Source organism: Myxocyprinus asiaticus, chromosome 50 (assembly GCF_019703515.2).
Source record: "Myxocyprinus asiaticus isolate MX2 ecotype Aquarium Trade chromosome 50, UBuf_Myxa_2, whole genome shotgun sequence".
Classification (NCBI taxonomy): Eukaryota; Metazoa; Chordata; class Actinopteri; order Cypriniformes; family Catostomidae; genus Myxocyprinus; species Myxocyprinus asiaticus.
In genome coordinates this window covers 8,425,649-8,450,842 of record NC_059393.1, presented here as the reverse complement: position 1 = coordinate 8,450,842, position 25,194 = coordinate 8,425,649, and the positions used below count along the sequence as shown (strand labels likewise).

Genomic DNA, 25,194 nt, shown 5'->3' with positions numbered 1-25,194 from the left:
GCTATTGTATGATTTTAGGAATACAGCATGCACCTCTTTTACGATGGTTTTGTCATTTTTGGAGCTTTACAGCCCCTAGTCACTAGCTACTTTAGTTGTATGGAAAAAAGCCAGCATGAACATTCTTAAAAACACGGAACAAAGAAAGTCTTATGGCTTTGGAACGATATGAGGGTTAGTAAAAAAATGACAGAATTTTCATTAATGCTTGAAATATTCCTTCAAAACCATCAAAAACATTAGTCCATCAACATGTCTCTTTCTCACTCACACATACACACACTATTCAGTGCTATTTTCTCTCAGTCATGTACCCTGGATGAGAGAAACTTCCCACCAGATTACGGGTTCACTTTTAACTCTACCAATATCCCCTACTGAAGTGTGCCAGTGTCTGCCGATGCCCATGTCTCTGTAGTGCAGCTGTTTAAAGGGACGCCCAGCTCCACAGCAAGGACACGAGCAGAGATGAGCGCCCCTTTCCGCAATTACCAAAGGAGGTTAACAGCAGCCATCTGGAGGAACTTCAAAGAGTCCTGGATCAGAGAAGCAGAGCCATGTCGAGGTACAGAAGCTCTCAGCAGCCTTCACACTGAGCTAACACGAAGGAAGCAAGTACTCGTGGCCTCAAATATCTAGTCACCCCCTCCCAAGTGCACTAAATCAAACTACACACTAGTTCGCTCACTGTTGGATATGAGAAACATCAGAGCAAAAGCAAGTGAGTGCTAAGAAAGTTGTAGTGTTGGTGTCAGTGCAGATATTGTTGCCTCTGGCATAGATACAGTATGTAGAATTGAGGCTAACGTTATGCTAACATGATGTTTTGCCGGCTAAAGCGGATTTGTGTCATTTTGTCAATGTTGAAATACTTTATCTATCCCAGTTTAATGTGCAGAAACAACTATAAGTAAGCCACTTGTAGGTTGACCATCCGAAGACTGTAAACACTGTTGCTCTTTTTTGCTTTAAAACTTTGCTCTGTTTGTTTGAGCGACCTTCTGACCAATAATTTAGGGGTGAGACTACCTGTTTATTTTTGACCAATGGAAGACAGGGGGGATGTTTGTTATTGGTGTTTGCTAAGGAAAGTATCACTATTACTATTGCTCATTTGAACAAACCAAAATGCAATCTTATGACATCAAAACACTGTAACTATAGCGCATGACTTGTAAGGCGTTTCATATTACTGTTTATTATGAGTTGTCCAAAATTGCTTAAAACTTGCCGCAAATTCACCACTCATTATTTTCACATGCAAATGAGCTTGTGGTTTGGTAGGGACACTTTTGGAAGGGACTCGTGTGCTAATGAAACGGTAATATGTATCGCCTTACTTCTGGCAAACATTTGCGGCAAATCGCAAGCTCATCTGCATGTGAAAATAATGAGTTGGAAGTTTGTGGCAAGCTTGCGGCAAGTTTGACAGAACTCTAGATTTTTTGTAAGGGAATGCATAAATGTAGCTGTTTAGGTGAATTTGCAATCTTAGGGGCGGCGTTTCGCAATAACCTAGTGTATGGCCAAAACCCTTGGACAAATTTCTAACATTATACTTTGCATTATATTAATTAGTTTGTATTTAATAAGTAAAAAATAAAATAAATGAGTTACGACAGATGCGATGAGGTTTCTTTTACAGCTGCTGAGAAAGTGACTGTAAATTTGCCATCTTATCTCTTCTGACGGTTGTAATCAACCACTCTCTATTTTTTTCTTCATTTGTTAAGTTGTGGAAACGTAAAAGTGGTAATTTTCTTTTGATGTTGGGGCAAATGGGTAAGCAAAAGTTATATTTAGTCTCCCATTCACTCCATTTCAGTGGTATCTACTGTAATTTTACCCTGCAATTGTTTACTTCCGTGTTCCAAAATCCGGAAGTCTGAAAGGTTCCATTATGTCAGTGCTTTCGACCGCATGGGGGAAAGGTGCCATGCGTTGTCCCTGGCAGGCTACTCAGCCTTACAGGCTCCATATGGTTAGGATTAGAGCGGGGGCGGGGTTAGGACATTTCCCATGAACAAGCTGTGGCACCTTTGTACAACAGGCGCTTTTGACACGCTCAACAAAACTTCCCAGCAGTAAGATGCTACGGAGGAAAAAATTACATTAAACCATATTTATAATATATTCTTTGACATAATTGCTTTATAATCTTATTGTATTTATACATTTACCTGTAGTTTGGAGCCTATGCATACTGTAAATACCTCTGAATGTATGTGCCGTATTGTGGTGTGCTTTAGTACCACTTTAGGGCATTTCCAATAAAATGTAATGTCAAAACAGTCATCAGTAATCCAAACACAAAACGGGACTCGGTTTGATAATTCTTTGACATTCTGCACAGGAGTCACAGCTAATTAAAACTACTCTCATCTACATGGATAAATTATTAATCCGCTGGCTTTATAACATCTAACTAACTAATTCTTCGTCATTAAGAGAAGCATGTTGTTTTCTTTTTTGAGAGTTCTGACATGTGAAAAAGAGAGTTTGTGCTGGTGTACGAAATTAAAGTGAATCATTCACAACAGACTTCAAACAACATCTTCTATCACACAAAAATTCTACACATTTTCTAAGAGACAAGAATGCATTTTCAACTGCTCCAAAAAAAAAAAAAAAAAAAACTCCCAGATTTCAGTTTCACCCTACAGTGATTTATATTTTGGTTTAAAACTTCAATCAGCAGCACTGTGACACATTTCTACAGTGTGCCCCACTGAAAGAAATGCTTTTGGGATTGTTCAGATTTATGTTTTCAAGTGACGATAATGGGTTTGTACTTGTGGTTTTCATGTTCATATCAGTGTAGGTTTCTCCATTAGCTCATTACTTTAGCATTAGACCTGTTCTTGAAAGATAGCCTACTGGTTGACTAAAGACTGTGTTGCACGTCAGTAATTTGTAACAAAATTTTTGCTCTTGATTTTCTATAGTTGATAGTGACTCACTTTAAAGCTGTCACAAAATTATCTCAAAAGTCCATGCAATTCTTGCATCATATTTCACATTTTCTGAAGGAACGTATTCTGATGGTTTTTGTAAGAAACAACTCATGACCAGATGAACATTTACAGTACAATCAAACTGATATTAGAACTTTTTTTTTTCCTTGGTCACTCAACAAACATATTTCAATATGCCAGGAGTACTGGTTAAAGTAGTGCATTAAAGGGATAGTTCACCCAAAAAATTTAATTATCTCATCATTTACTCACCTTCATGCCATCCCAGATGTGTATGACTTTCTTCCGCAGAACACAAACGGAGATTTTTAGAAGAATATTTCAGCTCTGTAGGTCAGTAATATCTGAGGAGCTTGGAAACAGAAGAAGAGTAAGATCAATTATGCAGAGTCTACCCTGAAATTCCTCAACATCATAAATTAAGACCCTGCCAAGATGGTGCCCTAAAGTCTGAATCAACCCTGTGTAAGAATGCACATCTTCCTAAACTTTTCAGGATAGCACATAACCTTCCTTCAGACCCCTCCTCACTCATGTTATAAATCAGGAAATACCCCCACACTTAATGGTCATCACATGACATGGCCATCTCAACCATCTGCAAAAGACTCTCCCAAGACACCCTCAGGATTGCAATGGAAAGCATAGACTAAGGCTTATTTGTTCTTGGACCAGTTTGCTACACTTAGAAAATGGACCAATAAGAGAGCACAAGACATTTTCTGTGGAAGCATGACATTACTTTTTACTTCTATTAGTCACATGCTAAGAAACTCTGTACAAGACAAGAGAGAGAGCTTGAAAACTGTCTTTAGAAGGATCCCTTTGGAAACTCTCTTTAGCCAGACCAAAACTAGTGTTTTTCTATCATCTCCAAAGGCACAAATCTAACTTTTCTTGGGTTTTTACAATGCATATACAGGCATTATGAACTATAACACTATCAAAAGACTTCATTGTCTCATCATTATACACAGCACAATGCACAGTCTATTTCTGGTAGTAAAAATGTATCTTACATAAATTATTATAGCCTGATGTAACCTTTAAAATATATGTAGTGAATTGTAATCACTTTTATAAATGAGAAATTGGTGATTATGAATTTTAATCTTGTATTATCCATGTTGAAATAGTTAGTTAACTATTTTTCAGAGCAAATGAATTGTGTCTGGTACAGTATGTGAAGGTTTGTTTTCCCATGAGGAGAGCAATGGGTGAATTAATTGTATTGTTATAATTTGTTTATGATTAAACATTGCCCTATTTTGAGCGGGAAATAGAAATCTTCACACACACACAATGGGCCATAAATTAATTATCTTGAGGGGAGGACAGAAATGACCAAGTGACCAGACAGAAAAGGATTAAAGGACCAGCCTCTACCCCCTAGAAAGAGTTCTCTTCTCTGCTCTACGACTCACACACGTGATGGGGAGTCATGAGTCTCCCTTGCGGGAGGCCTCGCTCCAAAGCCTCGTCTGATCATTCCAGCATCGAACCATCCGGCATCCAAAAACATCGACGGAGGACAACCAGAACTTTCTATGGACCCAGCCAAAGAACCAAACGAACGAAACGCAAGTACACCTCCAGACTTTTGCTAGAAAGTGCTGGTGTTTTATTTAAATACTTTGGGTAACCCGATTGCAAATCGAGGTATTATAAATGAAGTATTGATGGTTCTCAGGGCTTGGCCTCTATTCTCCACCATTAAATATGTAATACAACAGGCTTGTTGTATCTGCTCACAATTTATATGTGAGGAATTTTAGCTCAAGAAGGGAATTATGAGTAATTGGGGAATATTGAAAGAATTAAGGTGTACGTCTGATCACTCGGCCACGCTGAGTTGATAACATGGGGGACAATGTTCTCTGCCATAGTGACTGACTTCTCACGGATTAGTGCAAATTCAGCATTGAATAACAAGTCAGCAAATTTAGAGACCTGATGCCAACAAGCCACACATTGGAGAGATTACAAATTAACTTTCATTTAAATGGCAGATCAGCACTGTGGCACATTTTATGCTGCTTGTTTTATTTCTATGAATTTATCTCCACAACTGAACTCTTATGGGCATTATTGCCCTATTAATGATGTTGTTGTCTTCAGACAAAATGCTGATATTCGAACACATCTTAAAGGAACAGTTCACTCAAAAATGAAAAGTCTGTAATTATTTAGTAACCCTCATGTTGTGGAAAACAAAATGTGTATTTTTAAAAGATATTCTGGCCACTCTTTTCATACATTACAGGTGAATGAAAACTGGGACAGTAAAGTTCCAAAATAGCAAAAAAGAACAATACTAGTTTCATAAAAGTGTTCTTCTAAAGCCATATCATGCTATGAACGGCCTAAAATTTAAGTTGAAATTCACCTTGCTTTCCATCATGAGAGAAGCATCCAATTTGTGAACAAAAAAGTATTTTGTGTCTGATTAATTTATTCATCCAGTTCACAAAACCAAATCTGAATCATTTGCTCACGGTACTCGCTGAGTTACCCAGGCCCCCTGGAATCACCTTTGTTGAGATAGTCAACCATTTTTGAGTCAGATTAATTGATCAAGTTCACTAAGCTGAGTCTGAAATTTTCTTTTCACAATTTGGATTACTAGGTGTTTGTGTACGCTTTATATTTGTCCTATGGATTACTATATGTTTGTGTATGCTTTATATTTGTCCTTAGCAACATGCTAACATCAGACTCAATTGGAATCAACATTGCTGTCATTGTGTAAGCATTCCTCATAGAGTAATTTGAGAACAAATAGCTCTTTCGTGTCTGATTAATTCAAAAACCGATTCCGAATAATTTGTTCATCATTTGGACAATAATTTGGGTATTTGTTTGTGCTTTTTATTTGTGTTTACTAGAGTATCAATCCTTACAAAAAATCAAGAGTTGCTGCAGACGTGCTGCAAACTTGCTTGAAATTCGCCACTCATTAATTTTCACACGCAAATGAGCTTTGCGACAAACTCTTCATTATCGATCAAATGTTTGCTGCAGGTTCACCACTACCGGTGAAAAGCTGCAAACTTCTGGCAAGTATTTGTGGCAAATAGCAAGCTCATTTGCATATCAAAATAATGAGTGGCGAATTTGCTACATGTTTTTTTTTTTTTTTTTTAAAGGGAAGTTGTCAGCTTATCAGCATGCTAACATGAGACTCAATTGGAATCATTTTTGTTGTGTTAGTCAGTTGCGTTGTTCATGTAAGGAAAGCTAACTTTTTAAGGCATGTGTGTGACTGTTAACAGAGTTGATGTGTCTAAATAGTGTTTCAAATCTGTCACTAATGAGGTTTCATATAAATTAATATGCTGCCTTTGAATGTAAACACTAGATTGTGAGGCAGCTCAGTAGTTTTTGGCACAGTTTTTTGTTTAGCCTTTCAGAGTAGATTTTATGTCTCTGTTTCTGTTTCATGGACCACAATTAGATATGGTCTTGAGAATCTGGTGAACACACATGTTGGTGCAGCTATCATTATGAGGACTCTCCCTAGACATAATGATTTTTTATACTGTACAAACTATAGATTATATCCCCTAACCCTACATTTACATTTATGCATTTGGCAGACGCTTTTATCCAAAGCGACTTACAGTGCCCTTATTACAGGGACAGTCCCCCTGGAGCAACCTGGAGTTAAGTGCCTTGCTCAAGGATGGTGGTGGCTGTGGGGATTGAACCAACAACCTTCTACTTACCAGTTCAGTGCTTTAGTCCACTACGCCACCACCACACCTACCCTTAAACCTCTCATTTAATCATTTAGTATGTTTTTTAAGTGATTTGAATTATGGGGACACTAGAAATGTCCTCATAAACCACATTTATAGCATTATACCCTTGTAATTACCAGTTTGTAACCTAAAAAAAGTACCCCCCCCCCCCCCCCCCCCCACACACACACACACAAACATCTTTTCACATCTATACATCATACTGCCTCATATATGCAGGGAATCAATTGCATGTCTTTGTTTTGGTGTTTGGGGTGTGTGTGTGTGTGAGTGTAATCCCATTTTTTGCTCAGCCCAGATGTAGCCATACATACACATACTCTCTCTCTGTCAGGTTGAAAAGGCACTGCATTACCTTTCCACAGCACACAGTTGACCCAGTTAAAACTCTGAAAGTATGACAATTTAAGCGAACTCCATTTCTCTCCTCACTTCACGGGAACTCCACGGGAACACCGCAACTATTTAAAGGTGGTTTTTGATTGAAATAAGAGATATCAGACTTCATTTTTAAAGGAATATTCCGGGTTCAATACAAATTAAGCTCAGTCGACAGCATTTGTGGCATAATGTTGATTACCACAATAATTAATTTCAACTCATCTGTCTTTTTCTTTAAAAAAACAACAACAACAAATCGAGGTTACAGTAAGGCACTTACAATAGAAGTGAATGGGGGCCAGTTGTTGGAGGGTTTAAAGGCAGAAATTTGAAGCTTATAATTGGATAAAATCCATTTAAATTAATTCTTCATTGAAACTCATGTATTATTTATGCTGTAAAGTTGTTTAAATCGTAAATTTTTACAGTCCTTTTAGCAAGGCCGTATGTAGGCTTGGGCAGGGGTGGGCTGAGCCCACCAAAATGTGAGTCTTTCCCACCCAATCAAACATTTGGGAAACAAGGTTAAAAAAAAACAAAACTTTTTTTTTTTTTTTTTCGATTTGTGCATTGGTTAAAAGCAATATGGGGGTGGGCTGTGTTGCAAACATTGAGGGTGGGCTATAGACTGCCCAACCAATCACAAAACAGCACCAGAAATGTGTAGTGTTTTTCTATTTTTGTCATTGGCCGAAAGCAATGACACAATAAGCGGATGCAGCAAACCAGAGTCAGAAATGTCGCACGAGTGAGAACGGTAATAAGAGTTAATTTTGTGCAATGCATAGGTTTTTAGTGCCCATAAAGAAGCCTGGTGCTGTCTCAGTGTGTAGTGACCGTGTGGCTGCTGTTGATGTACTGTATCACAGGCTCCCTCTTATCAAATATCTTCCTCTCCCTCCACCCCAAAATCACACTGCATGTGTTTGTGAAATACTGGACCTGAATTATAAAGTAGAGGTCTGTGCGGGATGGGTTTTTAAGATCCGCTCCTGCGAGATTCTGTCCTGCTCCCGCAAGAAAATATGTCATATTTTGTCCCGCTCCCGCCTGCAACTTTCACTTTTTGTCCCATTCCCTCCTGCAAAATCCCGCAAATTTTTCAGTCCAGCTCCCCTACGATTCTGGCATCATTGTCTTTTTTTTTTTTTTTTTTTTAACAATTCCCACCTGAAAAAAGAAAAGAAAAAGAAAAAAAAAAGAGAGAGAGAGAGATCGAGAGAGAGAGAGAGAGAGAGAGAGAGAGAGAAAAACTTTTTGTTAACACTCTAACATTGCCATTTATCTGACTGACCTTTGGTTGGTTTCAAAGTTTTGTTTGTACCTTTCTTTAATAAAGCGTTAACATCCATAGCACTAAAGTACTATCCGGCGCATGGAGCACAAGGAAGAATTTGTATGAATTAGCCACCAACCCTGCATTTGTAAATCGTTTATTTTTGTGTTGCTCTTGCGCAATAGACAAATAACACAAATAACATTTTGTACCTTAAATACATAAATTTGAGGAACTTCTATTTTTATTTTTTAGATAGGCTAGTTATATTTTGCAGGAGTCCCGCGAGTCATTTCTCGCTCCTGCGCACACATCATCCCGCCCGCACCTGCACTCAGCAATCAAAATTTGTCCTGCGCCGCACTCTGTTGCGCCGGGACCCGCAGGAGTGCAGGCCTCTGTTATAAAGCACCGTCCCAGCCAATATTAGCTGATAGTACCGTTCACAACCATGTCTGGAAACAGTTTTTTGCTGGATGTGTGTTTCTGTTTCCCCTGTTGTTAGTTCTATGTCGCTGAGAGATATTGTCTGTCTCCTCGTGTCTTGCATCTTTTTCAGTGCTGTGTTAGTTTGTTGTTTATTGTTTGTCATTGCGCTTTAAACTACTCTGTTTTTGCCATGAAAATAACCTTTGGTGCTTACATGACATTTCTTTCTTTCCATCCATCCAAATTCCTGTATAATTCCCTAAATTACTTCACACCATTCACTGGTAAAAAATCAATACTCTACTACCCTACAAAGGCCATTCTCATTAACTAACACTGAAACTAAGAAAATGCCTCAAATTATTTTGGTGGATTTTGTAGTTACTGCATTTTCACTCAATGGTTTCTCTGAATTTCAGTATATGAGACAAACTCATCTGTCACCAGACAGATCATAAGAGACCTGTTTCAGCTAGAACTCAATTTTGCATTTTGCATTACATTTCTGCCAAAACAGAAAAGCCAAACAGAAAGAATTGTCATCATTTAATATTATATAATAACTTCTTTAAGCAGTTCCCATCTGTGTCAAATTTTAGGTTCTTAATCTTCTATGTTATTGATCTCTCCATCTTATTTCCTTTCACTCCATCCTTATTTTCCTCCTTGATATTATTTCCCTCCACTCCATCCTTGCATTTGTAGGGACTCTGATTTGTCTTTGTAATTTGCTTTAAGGCAGGGCCGTAACCACAATATACATTGAGGGGGACATGTCCCCACCAATAATCAGATATGGCCAGATTCAGTAATTTCCAAGTGTGCTAACTATTCACCATTTGACGAAATTCGCCAAATGTTCTGTATGTGATTCATACATCATTCATAATTGTGACATTAACGGATTAGTTTTCCGTGTATCAGGCCTAAGACAAAGAGCGAATGTGTGTGTATATTGTAAAGGAATTTTCTGTAAAGGCTTTTGCATGCCTTTTAGAAATTCCCCTTGACACTGTCTAAGAAAATTATCTATAAAGCACAAAGTAGAGCATTTTCACCCACAGATTAGAATTAGAACATGGTAAAACCTCTGACCTGTGGCTTCCATTGTGTTTTGAGGTTGTGGTAAGGACAGTGTCATATGTTTTTAATGCAAATATTATTAGGTAATAATTTACAATCAATTTAATATTTTTTAAATAATTTCTTTATGTATTTAATTCATTCTGAATTTTGTACATCATCTCCTAAGTGTCATCTTTTAAAAGAGACTTATTTTAAGTATATCCTTGTCAGGTCTGTGCTCAGAAAATAAGCCACCAGTTAAAGGAGTAGTTCACCTAAAAATGGAAAATGTACTTTTACTCACTCATTTACTCACCCTTATGTTGTTCAAAACCCACAAGCTGTTACTTTTTCTTGGAACATAAAAATAGATATTTTAAGCAGCTCTATTCCATAGAATAACAGTTTATAGTGAGCAGGAGCTGTCAAGCTTCATAAAGGATAAATACTATAAAGTGCTATTCAGTATAAAAGTTCAGTATAAAGACTTCATAACAGTAGCCCATATGAGAAGTGCACTTTATTCCAAGCTTTCTGGGGTCATACAACAGCTTTGTGTATGATTTTTTCCCCTTCTTTGGACCTTGATGGCAGTGGTCAATATGAACTGTTTTTAGATGGAAAAGAGCAGCGTTAGGATTCTTGAAGAAAAGATTGTGTTAAGATTCTACTGGGGGAAATAAAACATAATGAGGGACAACTTCAGGACAGTAAAACATTTTGTGTAATTTATTTTTGCTAACCAGTTGACACAATCATGTCATTTTACAGATACATAAATGATGAAATGGATAAAAATTCTGTTTCATATTCTCACCCTCATGTCGTTTCAAACCTGTATGATTGTATTCGCATGTATGATGCAGAATGTTTATGCTCTTTTCCATACACTGAAAGTAAACAGGGACTGAGGCTGTCGAGTTTCAAAAAGGACAAAAAGCATCATAAAAGTAAGCCATTTGATAGCTTTGTGTGAGGAGCAAATTAAAATGTAAGTTGTTATTTTCAATTATTCTCAATTGTGTTTTTTTTCCTTGTTATCTAGTCTTACCAAAAGTTTATCAAGTTTTCTCAAGAAAACAAGACAGAACAATGATTCCTGGCAAAAGTAAGATAAAAAAAAAAATAATAATAATAATTTAAAAATTAAAAAAGGTTTAAATGAGATTTATTTAAATATGCTTAACTTGGCTATATAATAATATAAAGTATAAAATGAGTTCAGTTAATGCCAAACAAATTATATTTCCAGTGCTATTTACTAAACTATTGTTTAAAACCTTATTTTATTTTTTTGAAAAGTTCATACTTCTCATTAATTTGAACAAAATACTTCTCTTTAGCTATGAATATATAATAATATTATCAATAATGTATCGGTAAAATATACGCCGATACCGATATATCGGTCGGGCACTAATATATATATATATTAGGTCAAGCTTTTGACACTTAGGACAATTGAGGGACTTGTACACAACTATCACACAAGGTGCAAACATTCATTGATGCTCAAAAAGGCAACACACTACTATATGCAATAATATTCATCTACTTCTTAACAGTGTTTGTATCAGCACACACTTCAATTCTACCGGTCGATTTTGATTCAGCGATTAAATTCATTTATTGAAACACTGAAAAATTAAACCAAACATATTTCTAAATTCATACCAATTCCAAACATTTTACCCTCTGCAAATTCTTCCACCGGCCCCTTTTGCAGTGACTTAAAAATCAATTTACCACACACAGGTGGAAAAATACCATTGTAAATTAGATCATAATTACAATTGTAAACATAAACATAATAATAATCATTAAAAAATAAACCATGATCCCTAGGTTTCATACAAATCTCATAAAGTTTTGTTTAAAAAACAGCTACAACAATGATTGTCAGGGACATAATTGGATATTCCACTATATTTTTAGAGTTTGAACATTAACTTTATTACCACCTGCTGGTGGAATCTGGTGGAAAACAGACCTGTTTTTTAATCGTCATAACGCAATTACCTATTTCTCTGGAAAATAGCAAATTGCGCTTTACACCACTTCATTTACATACAATACACCCACAGTTTGTACATACACCCACAGACAGCGCAAACACTCCGACCCACGCCTGCTTGCGCTTTGCACTAGCATTAAAAAATTGCTATTAGAATTAGCATTCTCATGAAAATTGGATAAGGCGTAGAACATGGTCATTGTGCATAGTGCTGCTTTTTGCACACTCACAAAAATAGAGCCCCTAATGTTCTTTAAATATCTTGGCATGTGAGTCAAAGTATGATTTCTCTGACTTTAAGTTACTTTCAGATATATGTAAATGATAAATGTGAAACTGTATACACATTTTCCTTTGCCGTGTTGATTCCTTCACTATTCATTCAACAATTTTTTTTTATGTGTGCAAAGTGCAAACTGCTTCATCTGATACAAACTGCTGCTCGTGTCCTAGATTTTCTTACCAAGGAAGAACTTTGTGAGACAGGTGAACTCAAAGGAAATGGGAACTCAGCAAAACAGAGTTTTAAAAAGTGATTTTCAAGCATTTAATCAGTGTTCCACTTTTCAACACAATTTCTGCTGCCATGCTTTGCACTTGCTTTACAACATTCACAGTTTCCTGTGTCTGAGCCAATGTCTTGGTTACCACTGCAGTAATAAGTCAGGGATATAGAGAAAATAGATTTAAAGGAATAGTTCACCAAAAAATAAAATACATTATCTTATTTACTCACTCTCATGCCATCCCAGGTGTGCACTACTTCCTTTCTTCTGTGGAACATGAACAAAGATTTTTAGAAGAAAATTTCAGCTCTATAGGTCCATAAAATGTGTCAACATGGTCCAAAACAGCATAAAAGTAATCCGTACAACTCCAGTGGTTAAAATCCATGTCTTCAGAAGTGATATGATAGGTGTAGATGAGAAACAGATCCATTTTAAGGTAATTTTTTACTATAAATTCTCCTCCCTGCCCAGTAGATGGCAATATGCATGATGAATGTGAATTGCCAAAAATAAAAGAAGAATTCTTACAAGAGAAGAGAACTTAGGAGGGCTGTTTGAAAGTGGAGATTTGTAGTAAAAAATTACTTAAATAGTGATCTGTTTCTCACCCACACCACTAATGTGAAAAATTATTTGCCCCTTCCTGATTTCTTCAATAAAAAAATAAAAAAAACATATATATATATATTTTATTGAAGAAAAAAGTTATCCAACACCTATATCACCCATGTTAAAAACTAACTATGCTCTTAAACTTAATAGCTGGTTGTGCTACCTTTAACAGCAACAACTGCAACCAAACTGGAGATCAGTCTTTCAGAACGTTGTGGTGGAATTTTGGCCCACTATTCTTTGCAGAACTGCTTTAGTTCAGCCACATTGGAGGGTTTTCTAACATGAACTGCCTATTTAAGATGCTGCCACAGCATCTCAATTGGGTTCAAGTCAGGACTTTGACTAGGCCATTCCAAAACTTTAATTTTGCTTCTTTTGAGCCATTCAGAGGTGGACTTACTGCTTTGGATCATTGTCTTGCTGCATAATCCAGTTGCAGCTTGAGCTTCAACTCACGGACTGATGACCGGACATTCTCCTTTAGGATTTTCTGGTAGAGAACAGAAATCAGGTTTCCCTCAATTATTGCAAGTTGCCCTGAAGCAGCAAAGCATCCCAACACCATCACACTACCACCACCATGCTTGACCATAGGTATGATGTTCTTTTTGTGGAATTCTGTGTTTGATTTACGCCAGATGTAACAGGACCCCTGTCTTCCAAACAGTCCCACTTTTGACTCATCAGTCCACAGAACATTCTCTCAAAAGGTTTGAGGATCATCAAGGTGTGTTTTGGCAAAATTCAGACAAGCTTTATGTTCTTCTTGGTTAGCAGTGGTTTTCACCTTGGCACTCTTCCATGGATGGCATTTTTGGCCAGTGTCTTTCTGATAGTGGTGTCATGAACAGTTAATGCGAGAGAGGCCTGCAGTTGTCCTTGGCTTTTTGTGACTTCCTGGATGTGTCGTCGCTGTGCTCTTGGAGGAATTTTGGAAGGTCGGCCACTTCTGGGAAGGTTCACTACTGTGCCAAGTTTTCTCCATTTGGAAATAATGGCTCTCTCTGTGGTTCTTTGGAGTCCCAGAGCCTTTGAAATACGTAGCTTTGTAACCCTCCCAGAATGATGTATTTCAGTCACCAATTCTGGAATTTCTTTCAACCTTGGCATAGTGTGCTACTGGGTGAGACCTTTTAGCTAACATCATGCTGCTGAAAAAGTTCTATTTAGGTGTTGATTTGATTGAATCTGATTTGATCTGATTGGGCTGGCAGTAATCAGGCCTGGATGTGTCTAGTCCAGTTGAACCCCATTAAGAATGCAGTTTCATAGATTTGGGGATTTAGGCCCAGTTGGTATTGGATAACTTTTTTGCCTCAATAAATAACGTTATCATTTAAAAACTGTATTTTGTGTTTACTCCGATTGCCTTTGTTTTATGTTAGATTTGTTTTGAATTTTTTAAACAATTTAGAATGAGATATACACAAAAACAGAAGAAATCAGGATGGGGGCAAGTACAAATACAGCACTGTATCATATGGCTTCAGAAGACACTTTTATGTGCATTTTGGAGCTTTGAAATTTTGGTACTCATTCACTTACATTGTATGGACCTACAGAGCTGAAATTTTCTTCTAAACATCTTTGTTTATTTTGAACAGAAGAAAAAAAGTCACACCTGGAATGGCATGGGGGTGAGTAAATGATGAGATAATTTTCATTTGATCAACTGTCATTTTCACACCTTCTTGTCATTCAAAACACAGAGAACTGGTCTCTTTCAAAGAAAGTTTTGCAATGAAAGTGAATGGGAACTGTGGCTGTGATGCTTTAACAAGGACAAAAAAATAAAATAAAAATAACCATAAAGGTATGGCTCTTCATTCTCTTAGCCAAAAAATTGTCTTTGACTCACTCTAAAGAAGAAATTCTCGCAGTTTGATACTTTTTCTTGCCTTCATTTTTTTTTTTCTGCAAATTTGGCACACAGTAATTTAGAGCAATGTGAAAACTTATTCTCTATGATGTTTTCTCAACAAAGATTTTTCTTTGTGAATAATTTATCGAAATTTCAACCCAGCAAAGTAGTGGTGGAGATTTGGTTCATCCCAATGAATCTTTTGATTCCATTCACCAAAAATTAACTTGTTCAGATTCTTCACCGATTTGTTCAGTGGCTTGTTCTGAAGGTTACATAGTTAGATCAGTAGGTACTAGTGACCAATTTTTGCTACTTATGTAGTCACACGCTTTACAAAGGAGGAATGTAAGTGTCAGTGAGTGGAAGTGAATGAGAAAGACTGGTTATCATAATTACAATATCATAATTGGATTAAATTAGTCCTTTAATGTTTTTAATCATAAATCTAATTCAAGTGGACAACTACAAATCAACCTCCAGTTAATCCATTTTAGACATCTGTACTGATTATTGGTTTATTATTTGCATATGCCTGCATACATTTACTGATTTACTTTGTTCCATTGCCACAAATTTTATTTATTTATTTATTTTTTAAGGAAAATGAGTAATGAAGACTTGCGGTGCATGGGCAGACACTTTGCCGGCATAGCTCAGGGTCCTGTGGGTGTTTCCACTGCCTCTAGAGAACATAATGATGTTAATACTTAATTTAAAGAGCTTTCTTTTCTCCTTGTCACTCTCAACAGCTCTCCTGTTCCGGTTTCATCTGTGTGGGAGGGATGCAGAGTGAACAATCATATAAAGCCACACATGATGCAGCAATTCCTCAGGAGATTAATTTCTCTCCAAAATGACTTAAAGGGAATTACAAGAGATTAACGCTTTCTCAGGCAACATCAGCAAATAATGCTTGTTGTTTAGGGCAACTGCAAAAAAGCATGACTATGTATTTGTACGAACAATGGCGGGGGAGTGTTTGAAATTTGTTTAAAATAAGTTAGCATGTTATTATTTTTGCAATTCTTTTGTGCCGTTAAGGCCCCAATATACTTATAATGAAATCGAAGTATGTACAAGTTAAATGTCATTTCAAACAAAATCTGGCCAAAAAGAAGGGGTTCGAAATAGCTCTCCAGCAAGAACTCTCAGGAAAACTTCGTACTGTCTGTGAAACACCTTCATACTGCCATTGGTCTACACCATTGGTGGGACTGACCCGGTGCTCAAAATACTTTGAGCAACTAATTCGGTGTACATGAACACACCGGTGTGCAGAATTACCAAGCTGGTGCAAACGTTGCTATATCTGAAAGATCATTCACGTAGAGGTATTTTCCAAGACTATATCGTGATTTAAAATTTTTTTTTTTTTTTATTAATCTACGAAAGGAACCAAATCTACTCAAATACTCTTAAATGCAACATTCTTGCTGTTGTTTGATATGCTGCTTCATCCATGTGCCGTCTGCAGCCAAAAGCCATTCACACATTCACATTAGAGATATGTCTCTAATCATCATTCTTTTGTCTATATTCTGCTCATTTACGCCTGTCTGGCACACTGTTTTACACCCATCTTTGCAGTAGTATCAGTGTAATCAGAAAATGCAATAGCAAGGGGTAACTGGTGCATATTATTGCCGTGTATAGCGTGCTAGCTGATTAGCATCATGAATGCAGGATGCAAACATGACAAATTCTACATTATACAAATATATTACTTTAAATCATCATCTAGTATTTAATACAGCTTCTTTTACTGATCTCGTGTGAATTCTACTCATAGAATGAGGCATGAAGTCATTTATAACACATTTTAATGTTATATTATGTTAATGTCATACAAGTAGTCTTGCGCATCCACGTGTTTAAATGGTCCTCTAAACGCCTCCAACAGCAGCATGGCTGTTGTCCAGCTGTTTCAAGCTTCTTTTTGGCTCTGAGTTCAGAGCGAAGAAGAACTTTGCCGTGAGTATATTAGAGCTAGTGAGCACCCCTTGTCAGACTGATCTCACTGTGAACTCAGTGACAGTTGGTCGAAAGTTCTTCAGCTGAAATCCATCTGTGCTTACAGAAATTTGAATCACTGCCTCCAGTGGCCGAAGCTGGAAGTGTTGTTGAACGTATGGGCACATGAGAGCTTCAGGTTCCGGGAGAATGTCCACAGAGTGCTGCTAAAAGAGTATTTCTTGTTGTAAATAATGTAAAATGTCAATAGGACTGCATAGTTTATTAACCCTACTCCCTTACCCAACCCTAAACCTAACCATCAGTGGAGTAAAACCTCAGAATCACACTCATCATTGTTTATGTGAATGCAATTACTGTTTGATTCCCTCTAACCAGAACCCGTCTCTCAGAGGTTGCTCTTAAGGGAAATGTGTTCACAATTGAATTGATGCAGAAATGTCTGATGAGGGATGGTGCTTGTAAGTAATTTGGCTGAATGGATTATGATTTCAGTGTGCATGAACTTTGGGAAGCAATAAGTTGATTTCCTGTGTTATCATGTTGAACCCTGACAGTTTCTGATCCATAACAAAATGGTTTCAAGTTGTCTAGGTGGATCTAGCTTGCAGTGTGACCACTTTGCAGCTTCTGGTCTGTCCTCACTGTGAGGTCACCCCTCCTCCCACTCGTTCCAAATTCTAATGAGGTATTATTAGATGATTAAAGAAGACCCTCTTAAAAAAGATGAAAGCTGCAGAGAGGGAGTTGGAGAGAGCGAGTTGTAGAGAGGGAGGGTGGTAAAAAAAAGATCAACTCATTGCTAGTTGTGCCGTGGGAGCTGTGGGATAAACCTTCACAGTGAGAGGCAAACTGGGAAATATTTCTATTTATTTACCCCACTTCTTTCCTCTTGGCTTGCTACAAAAAAATGAGAAAGAAAATGGAAAACAGACAAATTTAGCATCCAAGCAGCCAGAGTGTCTTGACAACACGCTTGTTGAGAAGACTCTCCGTGGCTAATGTGACATATTAAGGGTGGAATCTCGGGACAACTGGTCACGCAAACACAAAGGATGGATAGAGTGAACCGTGTGTTGAACATCGTAAGACAGATGTCTCCCAGGAAACGGGAAAGGGGGTCACATTGGGAGGCGGAGAGCCCCGAGACCTGCGAGGAAAGTCTGTGCTCTCTCAGCCTTTGCATTAGCGGTAAGACAACCCCAGGCAAACTTTCTGTCTCATGCTCTTTCTTGCCTTCTCCTCCTCCTCCCACTCTAATCTCTTTTTCATTGCTTTGTGGGTCTGATAATAACTTTGACCTGTGGTGTGCCGTTACATACACAGAGGGAGAAAAACGTGGCTCGCTTTCTCTTTTTCCTGTCACTTTGGTTTCACTTATTATCTTCGTCTTTCCTCAGAGGAGAAGATGAACTGAAATAATGGTGACACTCTTGAACTTCATGTGGAGAGCTGTCTCTTTCCTAATGTTCTTTCATCAACCAAATTGATTTTGCATTGCTTTTCTAAATATTTAATGAAATGGATGTTTCCGAGCAAGGCGCAGTTTTAATTCTCTACTTCATTTATTGTCTCAACTCAGTGTCTTTGATACAGAAGGGTCTTCAAAGATCAGTAAAGCTTCACTCATATTAATTGAGTTAGGCACATTACTCAGTTATTGGGTTATGACAGGCATGAGTAATGACTCAGCAGGAATTGACTTGTGCATTATCATATCCAGGAAGTTTTAAGTCACTTAAGTTGCTCTCATGTTAGGTTTTGCATCTGTGGTGTGGGGCAAATGGATAGGGAAGGAAAGGTCTATGCTTTTCAGCCTTTTATCTGACAAATGTCTCACCACTCATTTCTTTGATATGCTTGTAACAGCTCTTTAGTTGCTGTTGTCAATTTTTATTTGAACATTAAAGGAATTGTTTATCCAAATAAATTAGAATCGTGTCATCATATACTCACACAAAATAAATTGTTAGTATATCCGAGTTGCTCTTTTCCTTAAATTCAAAGTGAATACAGCCAAGCTCCAGAAACAGCAAAAAAGCACCATAGAAACACCATAAAAGTAGTCCATATGGTACGGAGCGGACTGAAATTCATTCACTAATAATCTTCCTTTCCATTAGGGCTTACATTCATGCTTATGTTCAAATAATGGCAACTTTAGATGCTTTAGTGCCAGCTTCGACGTTAATGGCAAACACCATTGGTGTTCAAAGTAATTCTGCCAAATTACTGACAAGTGCCATCCCCCAACATTTTTGCATCAATTCAAATGTGTTTAGCTTTTCTAGAGATATTACTTATGGTCAGGGTTGGGGAGTTACAAAATACATGTAACGGGATTACGTATTTAAAATACAAAATATAAGTAACTATTCCACTACAGTTACAATTTAAATCATTGGTATTTAGAATACAGTTACATTCAAAAATTATTTTGTTACTGTGTAGATTACTTTGCATTTTATTGTCATTTGTTTCATTTAATATTTAGTCCTTTCAGATGGAAAAAATTATATATATAAATGATGCGATCCAAAGTGCCTTTGAACAGCAGTGAAACACTTTCTTATGATGTGTTACATTCATACGAGCAGACAGAGAAGTAAGTTTGAAGTAAGTTTGGAGCACAAGAAATAGAAATAAACCTTGTGTAAATTGTCAGCTTTACACTAAGCTAAAATGCTATTTCTAGCCATTTTACATGCACGTTACCAGGCACGATCATATTTTTTTTATCAAGAAAATTCACGTTGGATCTTAATTTCTTTTTTTCTATTAAGACCTTTGATATTAGGGCAAAAATCATATTCTTGATAATAATTTTTGTATTGTTTTCCTGTAAAAATATCCTTAAAAAATCCTTAAAACAAGATAAATTTGATTTATCTTGTTTTAGAAACAACACTGCACAAGATATTTAGGTTTTTCAGAGAATGTATTTTTAACATATGTATTTTGTCTTACTGTCAAAACAAGTGAAAAAATCTACCAGTGCTGAAGTAGTAATTAGTAATCTATTGGAATACATTACAAATTACATTTTACAGCATGTATTCTGTAATCTGTAGTGGAATACATTTCAAAAGTAACCCTTCCAACCCTGCTTATGGTAGCCTCCAGGACACGGGTTCTGGTCCCATGGAAACTAGGAAGTAATTGTGTTCACATAATCAATGGTGAGCACTATTCGGAGGTTGCATTGTCCCTTTAATATTACATTTTTAGTCTACTGATGCTTAGGTTTAGGGTTGGGCTTTGGGTTAGGCACACATGGTTAGCAAAATTTGCATTCCTGTTTTTGCCACCTCTCTTTGGAAATTTCAACCCAGAAACTGGAGCCCACATGTGCCTATATGTTCAAGCTTTGGCCACTGGGGGCAGTGATTCAAATTTCGGTAAGCACAGACTGATTTCAGCTGAAGAACTTTCAACCTGCTGTTGCTGAATTTCCAGTGTGGTCAGTCTGCACAAGTCGATTACTCTTATGATTTTTGTCTTCTTGTGAGCTTGGCAATACAAATTATTCACTTTTCTTGTGTGGAAAATAGAAGCGCAAACATTCTAAGGTCTTCGCAGGTTTGATATCATGACATTTAATTACAAGACGGGCAAGAACCAATGACATTTAATGTTATTGACGCGCAACCTACGCTGCTGTTGCCATATTTGCATATTCACCAATAATCAAGAAAGACTTCGTTTTTAGTTTTTGGGTGAACTGTTCCTTTATTTTTCTGAAATTTTGTTGTGTTTAAGGCAAGCATCACTATTACTATTGCTCATGCTTTAGTACAAAATATACTTTGGTTTTGACGGAACACTTAGCTTTTGCAAACAGTTGAACGCTAGCTTATCAAAGTATACTTCATTTGACAGTGCACACAATCACAGGTGGTTGGCGCATGCGTGCTTAAACTGCTATGAGAAACTGGACTACTTCTCCACAGGAATGTAGACCACTGATCAGTGTTTTAGACCAGTAAAGATGTTTTTATAGTCATTCAGACTCGAGTTATACAAATGCAGGTATCTCCTGAACTCTTACACGCGCTCTTGACGTGCACATCCACTGTTGATGTTTCTACCTTCTTCTCCTGTTGTTTAGTGGTAATTACATCTTTTTCTTGTGCTTCTTCGTGAGAGCAACAACTCAGCTGTGAGTATTTCCACCTTGTGGACCCACTAATTAGTGCAAATATTTCAAAGTGCATGCGCATTCTCCACATTCAGATTATGTGCGGTTAGAAAAATTAGGCTGCACGTGTTCAGTGCATGAGCAATCTGTTGATGACAATTTTTTTTTGTCATGCGCCCTGTACTCAGACGCCTAGCATTCACATCTGCCCAAAGTATACTTTGGGCTTTAGGGTTCGGGATTTACCAAACCCCCAACACCTGACCCTAAGTATTAAGCTTTAACACAACTAGTCCCTCATCAATTTTGTAACAGACATGAATGATACCTCAAATCTCACAGCTTGTTGAGGAGAGGTGTGCTATTACATTTCAAAGCAGTCAGACTTACGATTTTTACCTGGAGAACGATATAATGGGCAAAAAAAAAAAAAATATGTAGATGTAAATTAAAGGAGGGACCTGACTTGGTGTGGGCTTTTTGACTTGGGCTAATAAGCAACCACCTATCAACCCCCCAGAACACCACAACAACTGCATGGCAATGCCCTGGCATCCACCCACAACACCCTACTTTCATGGAGGTGAGTTCCCTATCTGTCACTCACTCGACATTGTGTCGATGTAGTGACACTAGGGGTCACTCTTGGAAGCCCGAGACACCTCTGGTATTTGATAAAAGGCCAGTGAAAATTGGCGAGTGGTATTTGCATGCCACTCCCCCGGACATACAGGTATAAAAGGAGCTGGTATGCAACCACTCATTCAGATTTTCATTTCGGAGCCGAACGGTCATGCTCATTGAACTGAATACTACTGTTCATTCACCTCTGCTGGATCTGACGGCGCATTTCAGCGGCTTTTCCCTCCTCTGCACTGGTGCACTGCAGAGAACGCCCCTGGGCGCTTCGGCAGAGAAAACTAGAGAGTATATTTTCTGAAAGAGCTTTTCCCCTCTAAAAGAGTATATATTTCTCTAAAAGAGCGCACACACGGAACGTCTTTTTAAAGACGCGTCTTTTTAAAGATGCCTTTCCGATTGTATGTTATTCCTGGTTGCGGTTGTTATCTCTCAACTTCGGATGGTCATGATCGCTGTCTTTCATGTCTGGCGCGACCCACACGGAGGCAGCGTTAATGAATGGTTCGTGTTCTCACTGCGAGAACATGACCATGTCAATGTTGCGGTTGCGGCTTGCTTTCGTAAGCCTCGCAGCTTGATGATTGGTTTCTAGGCTCGCAGCGCCGCTCAAAGCAGCCACGCCCCGCTCCAGTGTCATTCTTCCTGGAAGTGCATGAGGAGCTGACGAAGTCGTGGGAGGCACCTTTTACTGCCCGGCCCGACTCCGCAGTTCCCCCACTCTCACTACCCTCGATGGCGGGGCGGCCAAGGGCTATATGGTGATTCCCCCAGTGGATAAGGCGCTCGCGGTGCACCTATGCCCGCAGAGCGCCGCCACCTGGCACGGACGCCCTAAGCTCCCGTCCAAGCCCTATAGGCTCACGTCGTCCCTGATGGCTAAAGCCTACAATGCTGCTGGACAAGCCACCTCTGCTCAGCAACGCCATGGCTCTCCTGCAGGTCCACCAAGCCAAGGCGCTGAAAGAACTGCACGAGGGTAGTTCCGCCCCAGATTTGATGCAGGAACTGCGCTCGGTGACCGACCTCACTCACCGGGCGACGAAGGTCACGGCGCGGTCTCTGGGGGACGATGGCCACACTAGTGGTCCAGGAGCGCCACCTTTGGATCAACCTGGTCGAGATGGGCAAGGCCGACAAGACACGGTTCCTTGCTGCTCCCATTTCCCAGGCGGGCCTATTTGGCGACACCGTCGAGGACTTTGCCCAGCAGTTCTTGACAGTGAAGCAGCAGACGGAGGCAAACCGGCACATCCTGCCCCGGTGCGGCTCAAGATCCCACACCCCGTCTGCTCGTCGCCAAAGGTGTCCCCCTGCGGTGACTGCACTGGCTCCGCCGCAGCCCGCCCCTTCGGCCTGGCCCCGGCATGGAGCCCACCGCAGGAAGCCGATGCCACCCGTCTCACAGCTGGTGCTGAAGAAACCACGGAGGTCCTCGAAGTGCTCCTGAGACGGGCAACCCAGGGACGAGGGAACCCACTCTCGTGGAGCTGGTAAGAAGACCACTCCATCCCCCGGTGGAGGGCTGGGTGGAAAATCTTTTGTTGCATTTTTGTTTGATTTCGCCGCATGCCCAAGTGGCTGCGGTACCCAACAGTTCAGCAAAAGAGCGGCTTCCTTCCTCCCTGGGTCACATACCTGGTGTGTACGGTTATCACCACGACTACCGTCTACGGGCTTTTTCTTGCAGGATTGGCGCTCCAGCGGTGGCCTTTCCGCCCCTGAGCGCCCAGCTGTGGCACACAGCCGCCCCCATTGTGGCAGTCTCCACGGGTTACGAGGACAGGCCTCTTCCTCCCCTGTCCCAGGCTGTTCTGGGGGTGGTCACAAGGAGCCAGGTAAGTGCTTCAATGTCCTTAGACTCAGCACGGCCATGGCGTGCTGTGGCACCTCGCGCTCCGCCCCGCCACGAGGCCCCACCTGCCGGTACGTCCGACGACGTTGTCCCCTTGGTCCCCCTCGCGCGGAAATTGGACGCATGTTTCACGCTTTCCAATCCATTGCGATGGCTGATCCGGACCGTCTGACTTGGCTATGCGATTCAGTTCGCCAGGCGCCCGCCCAGGTTCAGTGGTATTCACTTCACCTTGGTCAAGGGCGAAAACGATGCCACCCTGCGTGCGGAGATCGCTACCCTCCTACGGAAGGACGCGATAGAACCTGTCCCTCCAGCCGAGATGAAGAAAGAGTTTTACAGCCCCTACTTCATCGTACCAAAAAAAGACGGTGGGTTGCGACCAATCTTGGACCTGCGAGTACTGAACCGGGCTTTACACAGTCTCCCGTTCAAGATGCTGACGCAAAAACACATTCTGGTGAGCGTCCGGCATCAAGATTGGTTCGCGACAGTAGACCTGAAGGATGCATACTTCCATGTCTCGATCCTTTCTCGACACAGACCCTTCCTGTGGTTCGCATTCGAGGGTCAAGCGTATCAGTACAAAGTCCTCCCTTTCGGTCTGTCCTTGTCGCCTCGCGTCTTTACGAAGATCGCAGAGGCTGCCCTTGCCCCGTTAAGGGAGGTGGGCATTTGCATTCTCAACTATCTCGATGACTGGCTAATCCTAGCTCACTCTCGAGACATGTTGTGCGCACACAGGGACCTGGTGCTCTCACACCTCAGCCGACTAGGGCTTCGGGTCAACTGGGAAAAGAGCAAGCTTCTCCCGGTTCAGAGCATCTCTTTTCTCGGATTGGAGTTGGACTTAGGAACGAGCGCGCCCAGTCGGTGCTGGCCTGTTTGAAGGCGTTCAAACAGGGAACAGCGGTTCCACTGAAACTTTTTCAGAGGCTCCTGGGGCATATGGCATCCTCGGTGGTGGCCACCCCACTCGGGTTGATGCATACAAGGCCGCTTCAGCACTGGCTCCAGACTCGAGTCCCAAGATGGGCATGGCGCCACGGGACACATCGCGTGGCCATCACGTCGGTCTGTCACTGTCTTTTCAGCCCTTGGACCGACCTCTCGTTTCTACGAGCAGGTATTCCTCTAGAACTGGTCTCCAGGCGTGTAGTGGTCACGACAGATGCCTCCAAAATGGGCTGGGGCGCTGTTTGCAATGGGCATGCAGCCGCCGGCCTCTGGATGGGCCCACGACTGCATTGGCACATCAACTGCCTCGAGTTGTTGACAAATCTGCTTGCCCTGCGGAGGTTCCGGGCGTTGATCCAGGGCAAGCACGTGTTAATTCGGACAGACAGCATGGCAACGGTAGCATATGTCAACCGCCAAGGCGGTCTGTGCTCTCATTGTATGTCACAACTCGTCCGCCATCTCCTCCTCTGGAGTCACTTCAAGTTGCTGCGAGCCACTCACATCCCGGGCAACCTCAACACTAAAGCGGACACGCTGTCACGGCAGGTTACCCTCAGGGGAAAGTGGAGACTCCACCCTCAGGTGTTCCAGCTGATTTGGAGTCGATTCGGACAGGCACAGGTGGACCTGTTCGCCTCCCAAGAATCCTCCCACTGCCCGCTCTGGTACGCCCTTACCAAGGCTCCCCTCGGCACAGACGCGCTGGCACACAGCTGGCCCCCTGGCCTACGCAAATATGCGT

General features: G+C 40.1%; 1 protein-coding gene across 1 annotated transcript in view; it reads left to right on the top strand.

The window, feature by feature from the left end:
* The first annotated feature begins 17,637 nt into the window (after positions 1 to 17,637).
* LOC127438670 (glutamate receptor-interacting protein 2-like) overlaps positions 17,638 to 25,194 on the top strand; it is a 195,109-nt gene continuing 187,552 nt past the window's right edge. The window contains exon 1 of the mRNA XM_051694407.1: positions 17,638 to 18,051. Within this exon, the coding sequence (XP_051550367.1) occupies positions 17,916 to 18,051 (136 nt within the window). The 5' untranslated portion in view covers positions 17,638 to 17,915. The remainder of the gene's footprint in view (positions 18,052 to 25,194) is intronic.